The sequence below is a fragment of the Hyaena hyaena genome, unplaced genomic scaffold (genome assembly GCF_003009895.1).
Source record: "Hyaena hyaena isolate Hyena2069 unplaced genomic scaffold, ASM300989v1 scaffold_466, whole genome shotgun sequence".
NCBI classification, from domain to species: Eukaryota; Metazoa; Chordata; class Mammalia; order Carnivora; family Hyaenidae; genus Hyaena; species Hyaena hyaena.
The window spans coordinates 920,995-934,221 of NW_024081099.1; the positions used below are offsets into that span (position 1 = coordinate 920,995).

At 36.4% G+C, this 13,227-nt stretch overlaps 1 protein-coding gene and 1 long non-coding RNA gene across 8 annotated transcripts in view; one reads left to right on the forward strand and one right to left on the reverse strand.

The window, feature by feature from the left end:
* LOC120246344 overlaps window positions 1–5,038 on the forward strand; it is a 28,113-nt gene extending 23,075 nt beyond the window's left edge. Inside the window, exons 3-4 of the long non-coding RNA XR_005532021.1 lie at window positions 1,556–1,648; window positions 4,990–5,038. This is a non-coding gene — a long non-coding RNA (uncharacterized LOC120246344). The remainder of the gene's footprint in view (window positions 1–1,555; window positions 1,649–4,989) is intronic.
* Window positions 3,432–13,227, reverse strand: part of PDE5A (phosphodiesterase 5A) — a 142,424-nt gene continuing 132,628 nt past the window's right edge. For 3 of the 7 annotated variants that reach the window (XM_039253808.1, XM_039253811.1, XM_039253810.1), the window contains exons 19-21: window positions 9,424–9,498; window positions 7,733–7,816; window positions 5,486–5,957 (exon numbers count right to left, since the gene is read on the reverse strand). In XM_039253808.1, coding sequence (XP_039109739.1) covers window positions 5,820–5,957; window positions 7,733–7,816; window positions 9,424–9,498 — 297 coding nt within the window. In that variant the 3' untranslated portion in view covers window positions 5,486–5,819. Of the gene's footprint in view, window positions 4,877–5,485; window positions 5,958–7,732; window positions 7,817–9,423; window positions 9,499–13,227 lie in introns of those variants that run through there. The other 4 variants (XM_039253809.1, XM_039253812.1, XR_005532019.1 and 1 more) reach the window with 4 other exon arrangements.

Genomic DNA, 13,227 nt, shown 5'->3' on the forward strand with positions numbered 1-13,227 from the left:
ACAAAGAATTAATTATCTTGATTATTTCCATTTTGTTTTTCTTTAGGTAGTAAAAATCTTTTAAAAAGCTGTTTGGAGGCACGTGGGTGGCTCAGTCTATTAAGCATTCGACTTCAGCTCAGGACATGATCTCACAGCTCATGAGTGAGTTTGAGCCCATGTCAGACTGTGCTGACAGCTCAGAGCCTGGAGCCTGCTTCAGATTCTGTGTCATCCTCTCTCTTCCCCTTCTCAGCTCATGCTGTCTCTCTCTCTCTCTCTCAAAAATAAATTAACAGTAAAATAAAAAAATTTAGGGACTCCTGGGCGGCTCAGTTGGTTAAGTGTCTGACTCTTGATTTCAGCTCAGGTCATGATCTCATGTCCCACGTCGGGCTCTGTATTGTCAGTGTAGAGCCTGCTTGGGATTCTTTCTCTCTGCCCCTCTCCCTGCTCATGTTCTCTCTCTCAAAAATAAATTAACAGTAAAATAAAAAAATTTAGGGACTCCTGGGCGGCTCAGTTGGTTAAGTGTCTGACTCTTGATTTCAGCTCAGGTCATGATCTCATGTCCCACGTCGGGCTCTGTATTGTCAGTGTAGAGCCTGCTTGGGATTCTTTCTCTCTGCCCCTCTCCCTGCTCATGTTCTCTCTCTCAAAAATAAATAAACATTTTTTAAAAATTAAAAAAAAAAAGCAGTTTTATTCATTGTACCCAGTAGGGGAGGCGTACTTCTTTAAATAAAACAGAAACTCTCACGCCCCCTGCTGGTCAGAAAATCTAAACTATTATTTTACATGGGCTTTCATTTTATTTTTGTCTTTAGTTTTATGGATTAGGTATAGCCTAGATATTCTGTCCCACATGAAGAGGGCTTGTCATATTAGCAAAACTAAATAAGGAATCAGATACTCTGAATTAAATTATACTTCTATGCCTCTACATTAGCAGTACTGAAACAGGGTGATATCTGGGTTTTTGTGAAGGTGGGACAATAGCTATTCAGATAAACTACAGGAATGTTAATAGTAAAAACCCAAACACAACCAAACCTGCTGGGTATGGTAAATCTTATCTCTAAAGCTTGCAGATAGCCCATTTGATCCACTAAGCATGGATTTTGGAACTTTTAGAATTAAAATTCAAAGAGAGAACTAAATGGAATAAATACCTGCTTTGAAACTAGACAGGTCAGGCTCAAATCCAGCTCATGCCATTTGTCAAGTATTTAACTCCTAAGCCTTAGCTCCTTGTGCAACAGGAAACCGGTAATAATCACCCTTCAGAGAGCTTTTACCTACTTCAAGTGCAGAAGGTATGGAAAATGTTGCCTTCAAATTGGTAGCAAAGGATGTTAATAAAAAAAAAAAAAAAAGACTATTACTGAGAGGAGTCTTGACTAAGGTGACTAAGGAAAGGACTTGATTAAGCCATATTTTTTCACCTAATATGACCAAAGGCTAGTTAGCCTAAAGTCTCTCAAAGCATTGGGCCCATCCTCCCCGCCTAAAATTCCCCTAATAATCACGCAGTAGTCATACCTACTTATTCATTCTTCTTTTTATTTTTACAAAGCATAGCAAAATGAGTAAACAACTGACAGGTGAAGAGTTTGCACAACAGAAGACCACTCTGACCATCTCTTGATTTTACAGGGATCATAGGTGGGTAAGTGTTCCTTTAAAGTGATTTTGTCATAGAAGAGTCATCTGACGTGGTTCTCACGGTGGGGGAAGAGGAAAGACAAGAAATCAACACTCACAATTATTTAAAATGACTTTAAAGCTAAACATAATATACATAGTAACTCCTTTACCCTAGTACAAAAATAGTGCCAGAAACTATGTATTTGTTCAAATATATTGAAAAAGGTATAAGAATACAAATAGATATTAACAGTGGCTAGTGATGATTCATAAGGTTTATTTTCTTAAACCATAATAGAAATTTATATTTTCAACTATTTACACTGCTTTCAGTGACATTTATTAAGACATGTTTACACAGGCTTTTGAGAAGCATATGGAAGGGCCAAGTGAGGTTTAATACTTTCTTCCTTGCTCCCTGTGGTGGAGCAGAAGGGGTCCAAAACTGTGCAGGATTTAAGAGAACTCTGAGTAAGCTCTACCTGGCTAGCAAATGGAAAAAAAAATCTATATAGTAGAATACATGACATCTTACCTACGGTGTTCTTTAAGCTTTCAACAGGCTAAGTGATCCATCCTTGATAGAAGGCAGGATGTTCACAGACAGATTCTTAGTAAGTTCCAGGTAAAGGTCCTTGGAAAACTGTATACTACATATTTTATAGATGAAAACGAAAGTGATATACTGTACCCTATATTTTCATGTTAAATCGGCAGGATCCGAAGCCGGTAAGTCTCACTTCCTGCAGACTGTGAGCTCCTTGAGGTCACTGCTCTGTCTCCATGGCTGAACACAGTACCTGACATGTCGCAGGGACTCGATAGAAGGCGGACTGTTGCATGTCTAATACTGAGCAGTTAAATTATACCACGTTATTTTAACCACAGTTGTTCACAGGAGGGCAGCGATTACACCTTTTCCTCCTCTCATCTTAAAATCACTCTTGTAAACAAAACAAAGCAAAACAAAACAGCACTGCTTGTGATGACCTAGAAAGTGTTAGGAGTAAAATCTGGTGAAAAACACAGAAAAACTGAAAATCAGACTGGTGTAGGTCTAACATTTGTGCTCTCTGCTGACAGTAAAGGCACTTCCACTGCTAGGCAAGAATACATCTGTGACCAGTTTCCTCCCAGAAGCTAGTCTTTCCAGTATATTGTCATACATACGCTTTCTTATCTCAGCACTCTTCTTGAAGGAAACTATTCTTCCTAATTAAGAGATCAGTGGTGACAACACCATTGTCCAGAGTTTGGACCTTGAGAAAAGGTGCTCAAAATCTCACTGTCACTAGAGGTCCACATGAGAAGCCAAGTAAATGTACTGTCTTGTTTTCAATTTTCAAAACAGGAAATGACATGTGGGATTAGACACCGTGCTCTGTAGCCCAATATCCCACTTCTGACAGTGGTTGCCAGGACCTACTTGGGCTTACACAGTAGCTGCCTTTTGTGACATCCTCCTTAAAGACAAAAGCTTCACCCAAACGTAACTCCTTTAACAGCCCAATGTGTTCAGGCACATAGAGGTCAAGTGACTTATGCAAGTTCACACAGGACTGCGACTGGCAGGGGCCAATCTTGTGAAAAGCAGAAGGCAATTTTATAGAGATGTTTTAACAAATTAGTAAAATAGTGGGGACTTTTAGAGCTGAGAATTCAAATGAAATGATATGTCATTCAATTATAACTATAACAGAACTACTTTAATCCAGAAAAAGAACAACTTCTTGCTAGTTGTGGGTAACAGAAAAATAGAGCAGGGTGAGGGAAGACTATATATATATATATATTTTTTTTTCCAACTTGAGAAGAGAATGGGAAAAAATATTCACATAAGAACTAAAGCTTTGATTTGTGCCCCTGTACCAGATATTAATCTATGTATGGAATTATTTTCCTAAAAAGTAAAAATTATTTGCACCTACTAACTGGTCCTAAATAAGTACTCTTCTCATAAGAACTAAAACTTGCAACAATGGAATAGGCATGGTACTACCCAGCTTCTAACTGCTAAACTAGTAAAGTAAAATAAACCACTGTCTAAAGGTAAACCAAACAATTTCTAATCTATATCTTCTTGCTTGTTAAAATGACACATGTATAAAACCTCCATACATCTCAGTGGCATATATTAGATGGGTCTAAACAAACTACTGAAGTACAGGGTTACAGATTTTAGCATAACTGCTAAATCACAACGTGTATGATAAAAAGGTCATTAAAGACTGCTATTCTTTAAACAATTTTTCTATACTAAGGAATTATGTATGCATGCATGGGGATACTGGCATATAGGTACGTTATTTTAGTAACAGCCTTTGTACTTTATACACCAGTGCCACCAAGAGGCAATTTTATAGATCTCACCTATATGACATCAAATAAAAATCAAGTAACATCCTGAAAAATACAAATATTACAACAATAAGACATATAGCAACAAACAGCTGATAACTTCCTAGACTAGCCTTTACCACTACAAAGTAATGGCAGCATAATTTGTTTTGCCTTTTTTTTTTATCTGAAAGGTAAGAATTAAGTCACATTATAGAAGATACACTCTCAGAATTCTAAAAACTTAATGAATTATGTTGAATTTTAGGCAGTTTAGGGAAAGAACATTCTGCTTGTTTAGTGAAAGGTGTTTGGGAATGCGGCCCCAAGGCCCCAAGAGGTTTGCTATAGTGACTGAAACTCAGAAACTGTTTTGGGAAGGGAGGTGGTTAACAATTCAGAGAAATTCTTCTCTTCCTACTCTCACCGAGTCCAAACGTTTCCACATATTTGGAACAGATTTTCCTTTCTTGAACCAGTTGGTCAATTTGAACCAAATGGGCTCAAATCTAAGACAATGTTAGCATTTTCTAAATGTACTAAAAACTGTGTGAATACCAACAACTATAAGCTCAGGGTCAGCAATTAGCATACATACCTAAACTTCTGTGGTTCTAACAGACTAGTCCTATAAACCCAAATAGGGCAGTTTCTCAGTAGCAAACTCAATACTCTTAAATTTATTCAGGCCTAAGCTTTCTTACCTTACAGTGCTCCCTCAATTTAATTTTTGAGGCCAATATCAAGGATAGCCCTTTGTTGTTTATATAATTAAAACTATTCTCTATATTTCCAAAGAAAAGTAATGGTTCATTTTACCTTTTAGCTGCAGTCATACCTTACCTCAGGTCAGTGTTCCAGTTAGCACTTTTTTCTCAATTTTTTGTTGAGACTTAAAATGTTCACTTAAAAACTATAGGTTGTAAGAAAAACGATAGGGACGTTATTTTAAAAAGGAAATTCAATATTCAAAACACTCACTGACTCATAAGAGTCTTCTAACAGAATGTTTCTCTTCACTGACAGATACGGCCATTTCATTTCTGGATCACACTCCTCCCTCAGTAAAGTCAGTGACCGTGAGGTCAGTGAAATCAGTGTCTTCTCCTAAGGTTTCCCCTGCTTTCCGTCAGATAGGTCAGACTGAAATGGTTTGATGGGTCATCTCTGGATAGATGTATGTGAAATGAAAGAGTTCTCCCTTCCTGCTCTCTAACAAAAAGAGCAAAACAAACAATACCTTTTCTTTACAATACTGTCTTCTAGTACTTTCCATCTGTTTAAGAGTTTTAGTTTTTTTTGTGAAGATAATACATTGTTGACAAATAGTGTCCTTTCCCCTTAAAATCCACCCAGCCAACAACACTTTATCCTTTGAAGGTTTTAAATGTCACAGAATACATTCAATTTTCTCCTAGCCTATTTTTGAGAAAGAAGATTCCAAACATTCTTTACAAGATGGATAATTCGGAAAACACAAAAGCAATTATTTAAAATCCCCAAGCAAAAAACCCCAAAAAACAAAAAACAAAATCCCCAAAACAATGAATAACAAAACAATCTCAGTGCAAGAATTCAACTTGCACTTTGCAGTACACAAAGGATCACAAACAGCGCTTTTATCCATGTGCTAAGAGTGGGTATCATTGATAATCTCAGATCAGTGGCATAAAACAAATATACAGAAAATATGTAATAGTCCCCTAAAAACATTTCATGCTATGTTCTTAAAAGTTGTGCAAAAATAAAAATACAGCAGTGGCAAAGTATACACTAAATCTGTACAGTGTATGGCAAAACTAGACATACTGCAAAATACACCATCTGTAAACTTCAACTCTGCGTGAATAGGCCACTCAGTTCCGCTTGGCCTGGCTGCTTTCCCCATTAATCAGCATTTTCTCCTGCTGTTCTGCAAGAGCCTGCCATTTTTGCCTGTTCTTCCTGCAGCCATCCAGCAAAGGGAAACAGTCCTCAGAAACGTGGGTCAAGGCCTGAAGAAGAAAAAAAAAAAAAAGCAAACAACTAGAAGGCAGCCAGGAAATAAGCCCTCTCCCCAGGCCTTTTTCAAAGAGCCACATCTCACACTCATTTCAGAAGCAGGCCCACTGTTGGGGGTTTTCACAAGCTGTGTGAACAAATATGCAGATCATTTGTAGATGATTCCACAGACAAGGAGTATGTGCTGGAGAGAAACACACATGTTCCAAAATCATGTGACTGAGCTGTGCTAGAGATGGATCTGTGTGGAATCCACTTTGCAGGGTAACAAAACATTTGGCTATTTTTTTTTCTTTTTTTTTAGTACAGATGGCTCTCCTTAAGTGTGATTGTAATTGGGAGCTGCTTCGGTTTTGTGTTTTTCTTTTTCTTTTAATTTTTTTTTTAATGTTTATTCATTATTGAGACAGAGCACAAGTGGGGGAGGGGCAAGAGAGAAAGTAGGGACACAGAATCGGAAGCAGGCTCCAGGCTCTGGGCTGTCAGCACAGCCATGGGGCTTGAGCTCATGAACCTTGAGATACGACCTGAGCCAAAGTCAGATGTCTAACCAACTGAACCAGCCAGGCACCCCGTTTTGTGTTTTCCTATAAAATAGTTTTATATAATGTACTTAAAATGGACTTGTATTCAAGATTATAACAAAGGTTGATTTATAATTCTGCATGGTATTATTATTTACCAACTATAGCACCATACGTATTTAGATACAAGAATGTTCACTGCAGTTTTCTTTGAAATAGAGAAACTCTGAAAATAACGTAAATACTGAACAAAAGGGCTAGGCAGATTATGTTACTCTTTTGCAGGCTTTAAAAATACATTATGATGTATTATGAATTCCAAAAAGCAAATTTGAATGAAAAAATATGAAAATGTCAACGCATATACAATAATATATTAACAGTAGTGTCTGAGTACTGGAATTATAAATCTCTGATTTTTCTACAGTGAGAACATTACTACTTCTATAATAAATAACAGTAAAAGTACATATCAGTATTACATAGAATTTAACAGCAAATTCAAATGAAGTAAATCCTTGCACACACAGGCAATGTAGGATTAAACTGTTACTAAATTGTGAAAATGTCTGGATTAGAAGATTCTAGGGTTTGAGTTTTGACATTCTATGATAACTCTATGATAAATGCTGTTTTCCCAAATAATTAAAACTGAAGACAGTTTCCTACTTAATCTTTTACAAACAAGGATAGCGTCTATTTTCTGTATTTTGGGCATCAACATCTAAACTAGTAAACTGGATGTTTTAGGGAGAATATCTTTACCTAAAAAATAAAAATCCCAAGCCAGTAGGTGCAAGGAAATGGAACCCTGTAATATTCTTCCAGCTACCTCCTTTTCATCGTTAAAAGAAATTTTCCTGACAATATGAAAGCTACACTATATAATGAGAAAAAGCTGGATAATTTTTTCTTTGTTGAGGCCTAAACTTAGAAGAATATGCTGACATAAAGTATACACAATATACCTCCGTAAGGTAGCACTGGCATATAATCCTTTTAAGTGTTCCTACATCCATTTGCTAGTCTAGCACATAGTAGGCACTCAATAGACAGTTACACATCGATGAATTAAAGTTTTTGAGAAAAATCAAATACAAAATGTGTTCCTTGTTCAACGCAAACAGCATGTTCATCAGCCAAAAAAGAAAAAAAAAAAAGGCCTAGTGTTATCGCTTCAATTTACTTGAAGTTTTAATTCATACAGTCTAAGTTTAGCAAGTCTAGTGTTTTTGTATAAATACCTCATATAGTTGCAAGCAGATGGCATCTATGAACCCAACTTGCATACTTGGGATTTTGTTTTTCTTCTCCCTGTTCATTAGATCCTGAAAACACAAACACAGAAACAGACGCACATACACACACACACACACACACACACACACAGATCTGTATTTACTTAAAGAACCACAATGCAAGTTGGCTCCAAAAACATGAATCACCGCGTTAGCTGGTGAAAGCCTGATACCTGCCTATCTGTCTCCTTCCTTTGCCAGACTCCTGCATTCCCTGCCAGCACCATGCTCAGAAAGGCCCTGATCCTCTGCCTTGTTCATCCTGGCTGACTTTCCCACACTACCCTTGGAATTCATCACTACTCTAGAGTCAACCACTGACGTGTATTTGGAGAACACACAGGCTTTGGATTGTCTATTGATGTGGAATCAAACACCCTCCGCTTTGAGGGGGAAGCCACTCAGGCCACAGCCGATTACAATTCAGTTCACACAGAGAGCCTTCTAGTGACGACTATGCAGATGTCATTCTGCTTATTCCCAGGAGGTCATGGCTGGAGCACCAGACAAGCACAGCACCCCCACGGGAAGCAATGAGTCTGTCACAGTACTTGCTTAAAATGAAGAAAATTCCTCATTAGCTGTTACCATTACTCTGCTATTTTACTTTCTAAGAAGATTCTGAGCTTCTGAATGAGCCTACCGTTATATTATAGGACACTGAGTTAATTGTGAAAGACTAATGAGACAGAGGATGTGCCCAGCCGAGACTAAAGAGCAGAGTGGATGAAACTGTACACAGAAGAGGGGGAGGGTCATAACCATGTCCCATTTATACGGGCTCAATAAATGACCATTTGAATTTAAAAAAATGACTATGCTTCCATTTTCAGGAAAAACTCATTCCAAAAGCTAAAAATGATTTGAGAAGGATCTTTTTCTTGTCTGTGAGATCCATACTCTATGTAAACAAGATAGTATCAAAAACCTTTAAAATCTGTGCCCTTCAACACAGCAATTACAGGAATTTATCCTAACAAGATAATGAAAAATGGCACAGAAACAGTTAGCAACATAGATGTTTCTCAAAGTGCCAGTGAACACTGCAAACATCACCCCACAGGTAGTGGGTAGACTATGGCTGCATCAATTTCAGATAATCACTAGAAATAAGAGACATGATATACATTTCATTTGTCAGAATGAAAAGTAGCTTATGATATTTAAATAAAAACAAATTACAAAAAAGTAGCTACAGTATGATGAACCAAAGAGTCTTTTTTGTCTTCTTTTATTTGCTTATGTTTTCTGAGATAAACATGTGTAATTCTTTTAATAAGAAAAATGTTTTAAAAAATAAAATGAAAAGAAATTGTATTCTTTTTAAAAATTTTTTAATGTTTTATTTATTTCTGAGAGAGAGAGACAGCGTGAGCAGGAGAGGGTCAGAGAAAAAGGGAGACACAGAACCTGAATCAGGCTCCAGGCTCTGAGCTAGCTGTCAGCACAGAGCCCGACGCGGGGCTCGAACCCACAAACCATGAGATTGTGACCTGAGCTGAAGTTGGACACTTAACTAACTGAGCCACCCAGGTGCCCCAAGAAGTATTCTTAAGGAAAGATCTCATAGAAGTGTAATAAGTCCACACTAAACAGATGTATTAAAATAATTCCTATTAACAAGGTTTCAGACTTACAGCAGGCTCTATGTTGAGTTCTTTTCTCTCTCTGTCTCCTTGGTCAAAAAATTCAGTTGCTACAAGTTCTGCTATCTGAAATAAATAACTGGTTAAGTTTTGGCAGTTAAAAGCACATAACTCTATAGAATAGAAACTTTGAATAAAGATAATAAAATCTATCAAATCTAGCTTTCAACCACATCAGCAAAATTATAATAAAACAATAATGAGTTAATAGAAATTATATTGTATTTGCTTTAAATATGTATCTAATCACATAGGCAGAAAAAAAGCAACATGTTATTTCAACTTTAGCAATGAGTGGGAAAAAGACAGTGACTGCCCATCTGTATGCATAAACAATGACATTTATTAAGCACCTGTTATAACAGGTGCTGTGAAAAACAGTATCAAATAGCTGCATACATTGTGATTGCTGGGCCTTTTAAATTAATTTTAATCTACAGGTACATCTTTCTATTTAAAAAATTTTTCCTTATAATTTTTGTTATTGTTGTTAAATAAACTGGGTTGTTTATCCTGCAGTTTCCTACTATCTGTATTTTGCTGACTGCATTCTTATGATGTCAATTACTGTTTCTCTGTGCCCCGTATTTCTACACAATGGTAATGAGATCTAGAGGCTTGACTAGACTGAATTTTTGTTTTTTTGACTACTTCATAGGCAGTGCTGTGTACTTCCATTAAGAGCTTTATAATGCTTGGCTGCCTCTCTTTTTGTGATATTAGCAAACATCAATGATCTTTGTCTAGTAGATCCACTACCTTAAGGGCTGCAAAAAGGTGATATTCAAAGCAATCATTCTTTTTTCTTTTATTAGTTGAAGTACGATAAAAAGAAAGTTCCCCACATCAATTATTTAGTTACCCTAAAGTACAATTTGTGTAAGAAAAGCAGGAGATAAAAAAAAAGAAAAGCAGAAATGTTTGATTTTCTCCACTTTAATTACCATAAAAAATAACCTGATTCCCAGGCAACTATCAAAGATGACCAGAGAAGGTTTTATTTTATTATTTTATTATTATTTTCAACTTTTAAATTTAAACATATTTAATGTACTTCAATCCTTACTGAAACTCAGATTATTCCATTTTGGCCAGTGGGAGCCTAGCAAGTTGGCATCTCTGTTCTTTTGAACAATCCTATCAGTCTCTGAAAGCTTTGCTGCTTTCTGATAGAAGATGCTCTAGGCTCATTTTGTACATTTCCTGCTTTAAAACTGCAACGAGACATTTCTTTGTTGGAGCTCTTGTTCCTTTAATGAGGTACTTAGAAACTTCAGTATGGGCACTAACTAGGCTTGCTCATTACTACCAGGTTGATCAGCATTTGTAAACCCTTTTAGAGGACAGAGCTAGGACACAACAGAAGTTCACACATTTCAGTTCAAATCAGGACTACAGTGTTTCTGCATAACGTAATCCACCTTAGATCTTTACCTTTCCACTCACACTGACAGTCCTAGCTCTCAACAATACCAATACAATTTTTTTTATTTGCTTTTATCCCAAATCATCTACAATTGTGATTGAATATCTCTTTAAAATTACCACTAATAAATAACATATTGAAAACAGTTTTAAAGGCTTTTGTTTTTTGGTAATTCCTTTCTGCTTTTAGGGTACTTCCCACTAAGAGATACATGGTCAAATTACTGTTTTAATGTCACTTGGAATGAAACGGTCCCTTTCACTATGGTTTTGCAACTGAAACCAGATTTGTTTCATTTTACTTTTAAGGTTTAATGCTGAGAATTCAACTTTATGATTTTAAACTACAGTTTCTCCCTTCTCTTATAGGGAATCATTAACTTTTTTGTGGTTAATCCCAGGTTTTTTAATTCTAAGCAAATATCTACATATATTCATTTTTACTCTCTTTTTATTTTTGAGAGAGAGAGAGAGAGCGCACCCATGAACGGGGAGATATTTGGGGACAGAGGATCTGAAGCAGGCTCTGTGCTGACAGCAGAGAGCCTGATGTGGGGCTCAAAGTCACTCACTGTGAGATCATGACCTGAGCTGAAGCTAGATACTTAACCTACTGAGCCACCCAGGGACCCCTTTTCCCTCTTCTTAGATAAATGGTAGAGTACCATATACTTTTTCTCTACCTTGCTTTTTTTCCACTTAAAAGTAGAAATCCTTGTAATCACTCCACAGTAGTATACAGATAATCCTCATTTCTTTTTACAGCTGCATAGAACTCACTGTGTAAATGTACTACAAATTATTCAATCAGTAATCTGATGAGTATTTGCTATTATAGTCTTTACTATTACAAATAGCACTAAAATGAATAGCCTTGTACAAATATCTTTTTATATTTTTTCCTGTGTATCTTTGGGATAAGATTCCTAGAAGTAATGATAAATAATGAATATGTATATGTATAAACTTCCCAAGAGTTACAGTATTTTTCATTCCTTGTTTTCCCTCAACTTCCCCAATAGAGTATATCATAAAACCTTTGGACTTTGCCAACTGAGAAACGGTACTGAGAAATGGTATCTCAGGGTTTTTTTTCCTAAATCAAATAGAATTTACATACTGTGAATTGCATAGACCATGAGTTCAATGTATTGACAAACACATATAACCATGTAACAAATACCTCATCCAAAATATAGACTACTTTTATCGTCTTTATGACCCTTCTCAATCAATTCCTGCCTCATCTTTCCTCCCTCTGCTCACAATCACTATTTTATTTCTTTCACTGTAGATTAATTTTGCCTAGGCTAGAACTTCATATAAATGAAATCACAGGACATTCTTTTGTGTCTGGCTTCTTTTGCTCCGTTTAGTGTTTATGAGACACATCCATGTTGCTGCATGTATCAGTGGTTACTTCCTCCTCATTGTTGAGCAGTGCTCCACTGAATAAGGAACGGACTACAATATGTTTAGCTATTCTCCTATTAATAAGATGTTTGGGTTGTTTCTAGTTTTGACTACAGTAGTCCCCCCTTTCCACAGTTTTGCTTTCCCATGGTTTCAGTTACCTGGGGTTAACTGTGGTCCAGAAGCAGATGATCCTTCATCTGATATATATTCGGAAGGTCCTAACGCTACATCACAATGCCTATATCCTTCACCTCACTTCCTCTCACGTTATCATCTCCCATCACCACAAGGAGATGTTCTGAGAAAGAGACCCCGCATTCACATACCTTTTATTACAGTATTGTTATAATTGTTCTATTTTTAGTTATTGTTGTTAATTTCTTACTGTGCCTAGTTTATACATTAACCTTTACCACAGTTATGCTTGTAGAGGAAAAAAAGCATAGTATGTATAAGGACTCAGGTGGTTTCAGGTATCCACTGGGGGTCCTGGAGCATGTCTGCTGTGGATACTACTACTATATTAGGAATAAAGCTGTTATGAGATTCTATACAAGTTTTTTTGTGTGTGTGTCAGTAAAGTTTTAATTTGCAGTTTTTCTTATGAATGGGGTTCTGAGAACCTTTGCATAAAATAAGAGCCATCAACTTTTTGTTCAAATGTTTGGCCCATTTTTCTGTAGGGTTGCTGGCCTTTTCTTTCTCTATTTTTTTTTTTACAGGTTCTTTAATATTAAGGTCATCTACCAAATATAAGTTGCAAATATCTTTACCAGTTTCTCATGGACTTTTGCTTTGCTTATATTTTGCCATGCAAAAGTTTTATTTTTTTTTTATTTTATGTAATCAAACTTATCAGTCTTTTCCATTGTTTCTGCATGTCGAGTCATAGTTTGCAAAGTTTTCTCACTCCTAAGTTATAGAAGACTCCACAAATGTTTTTATTTAGTACTT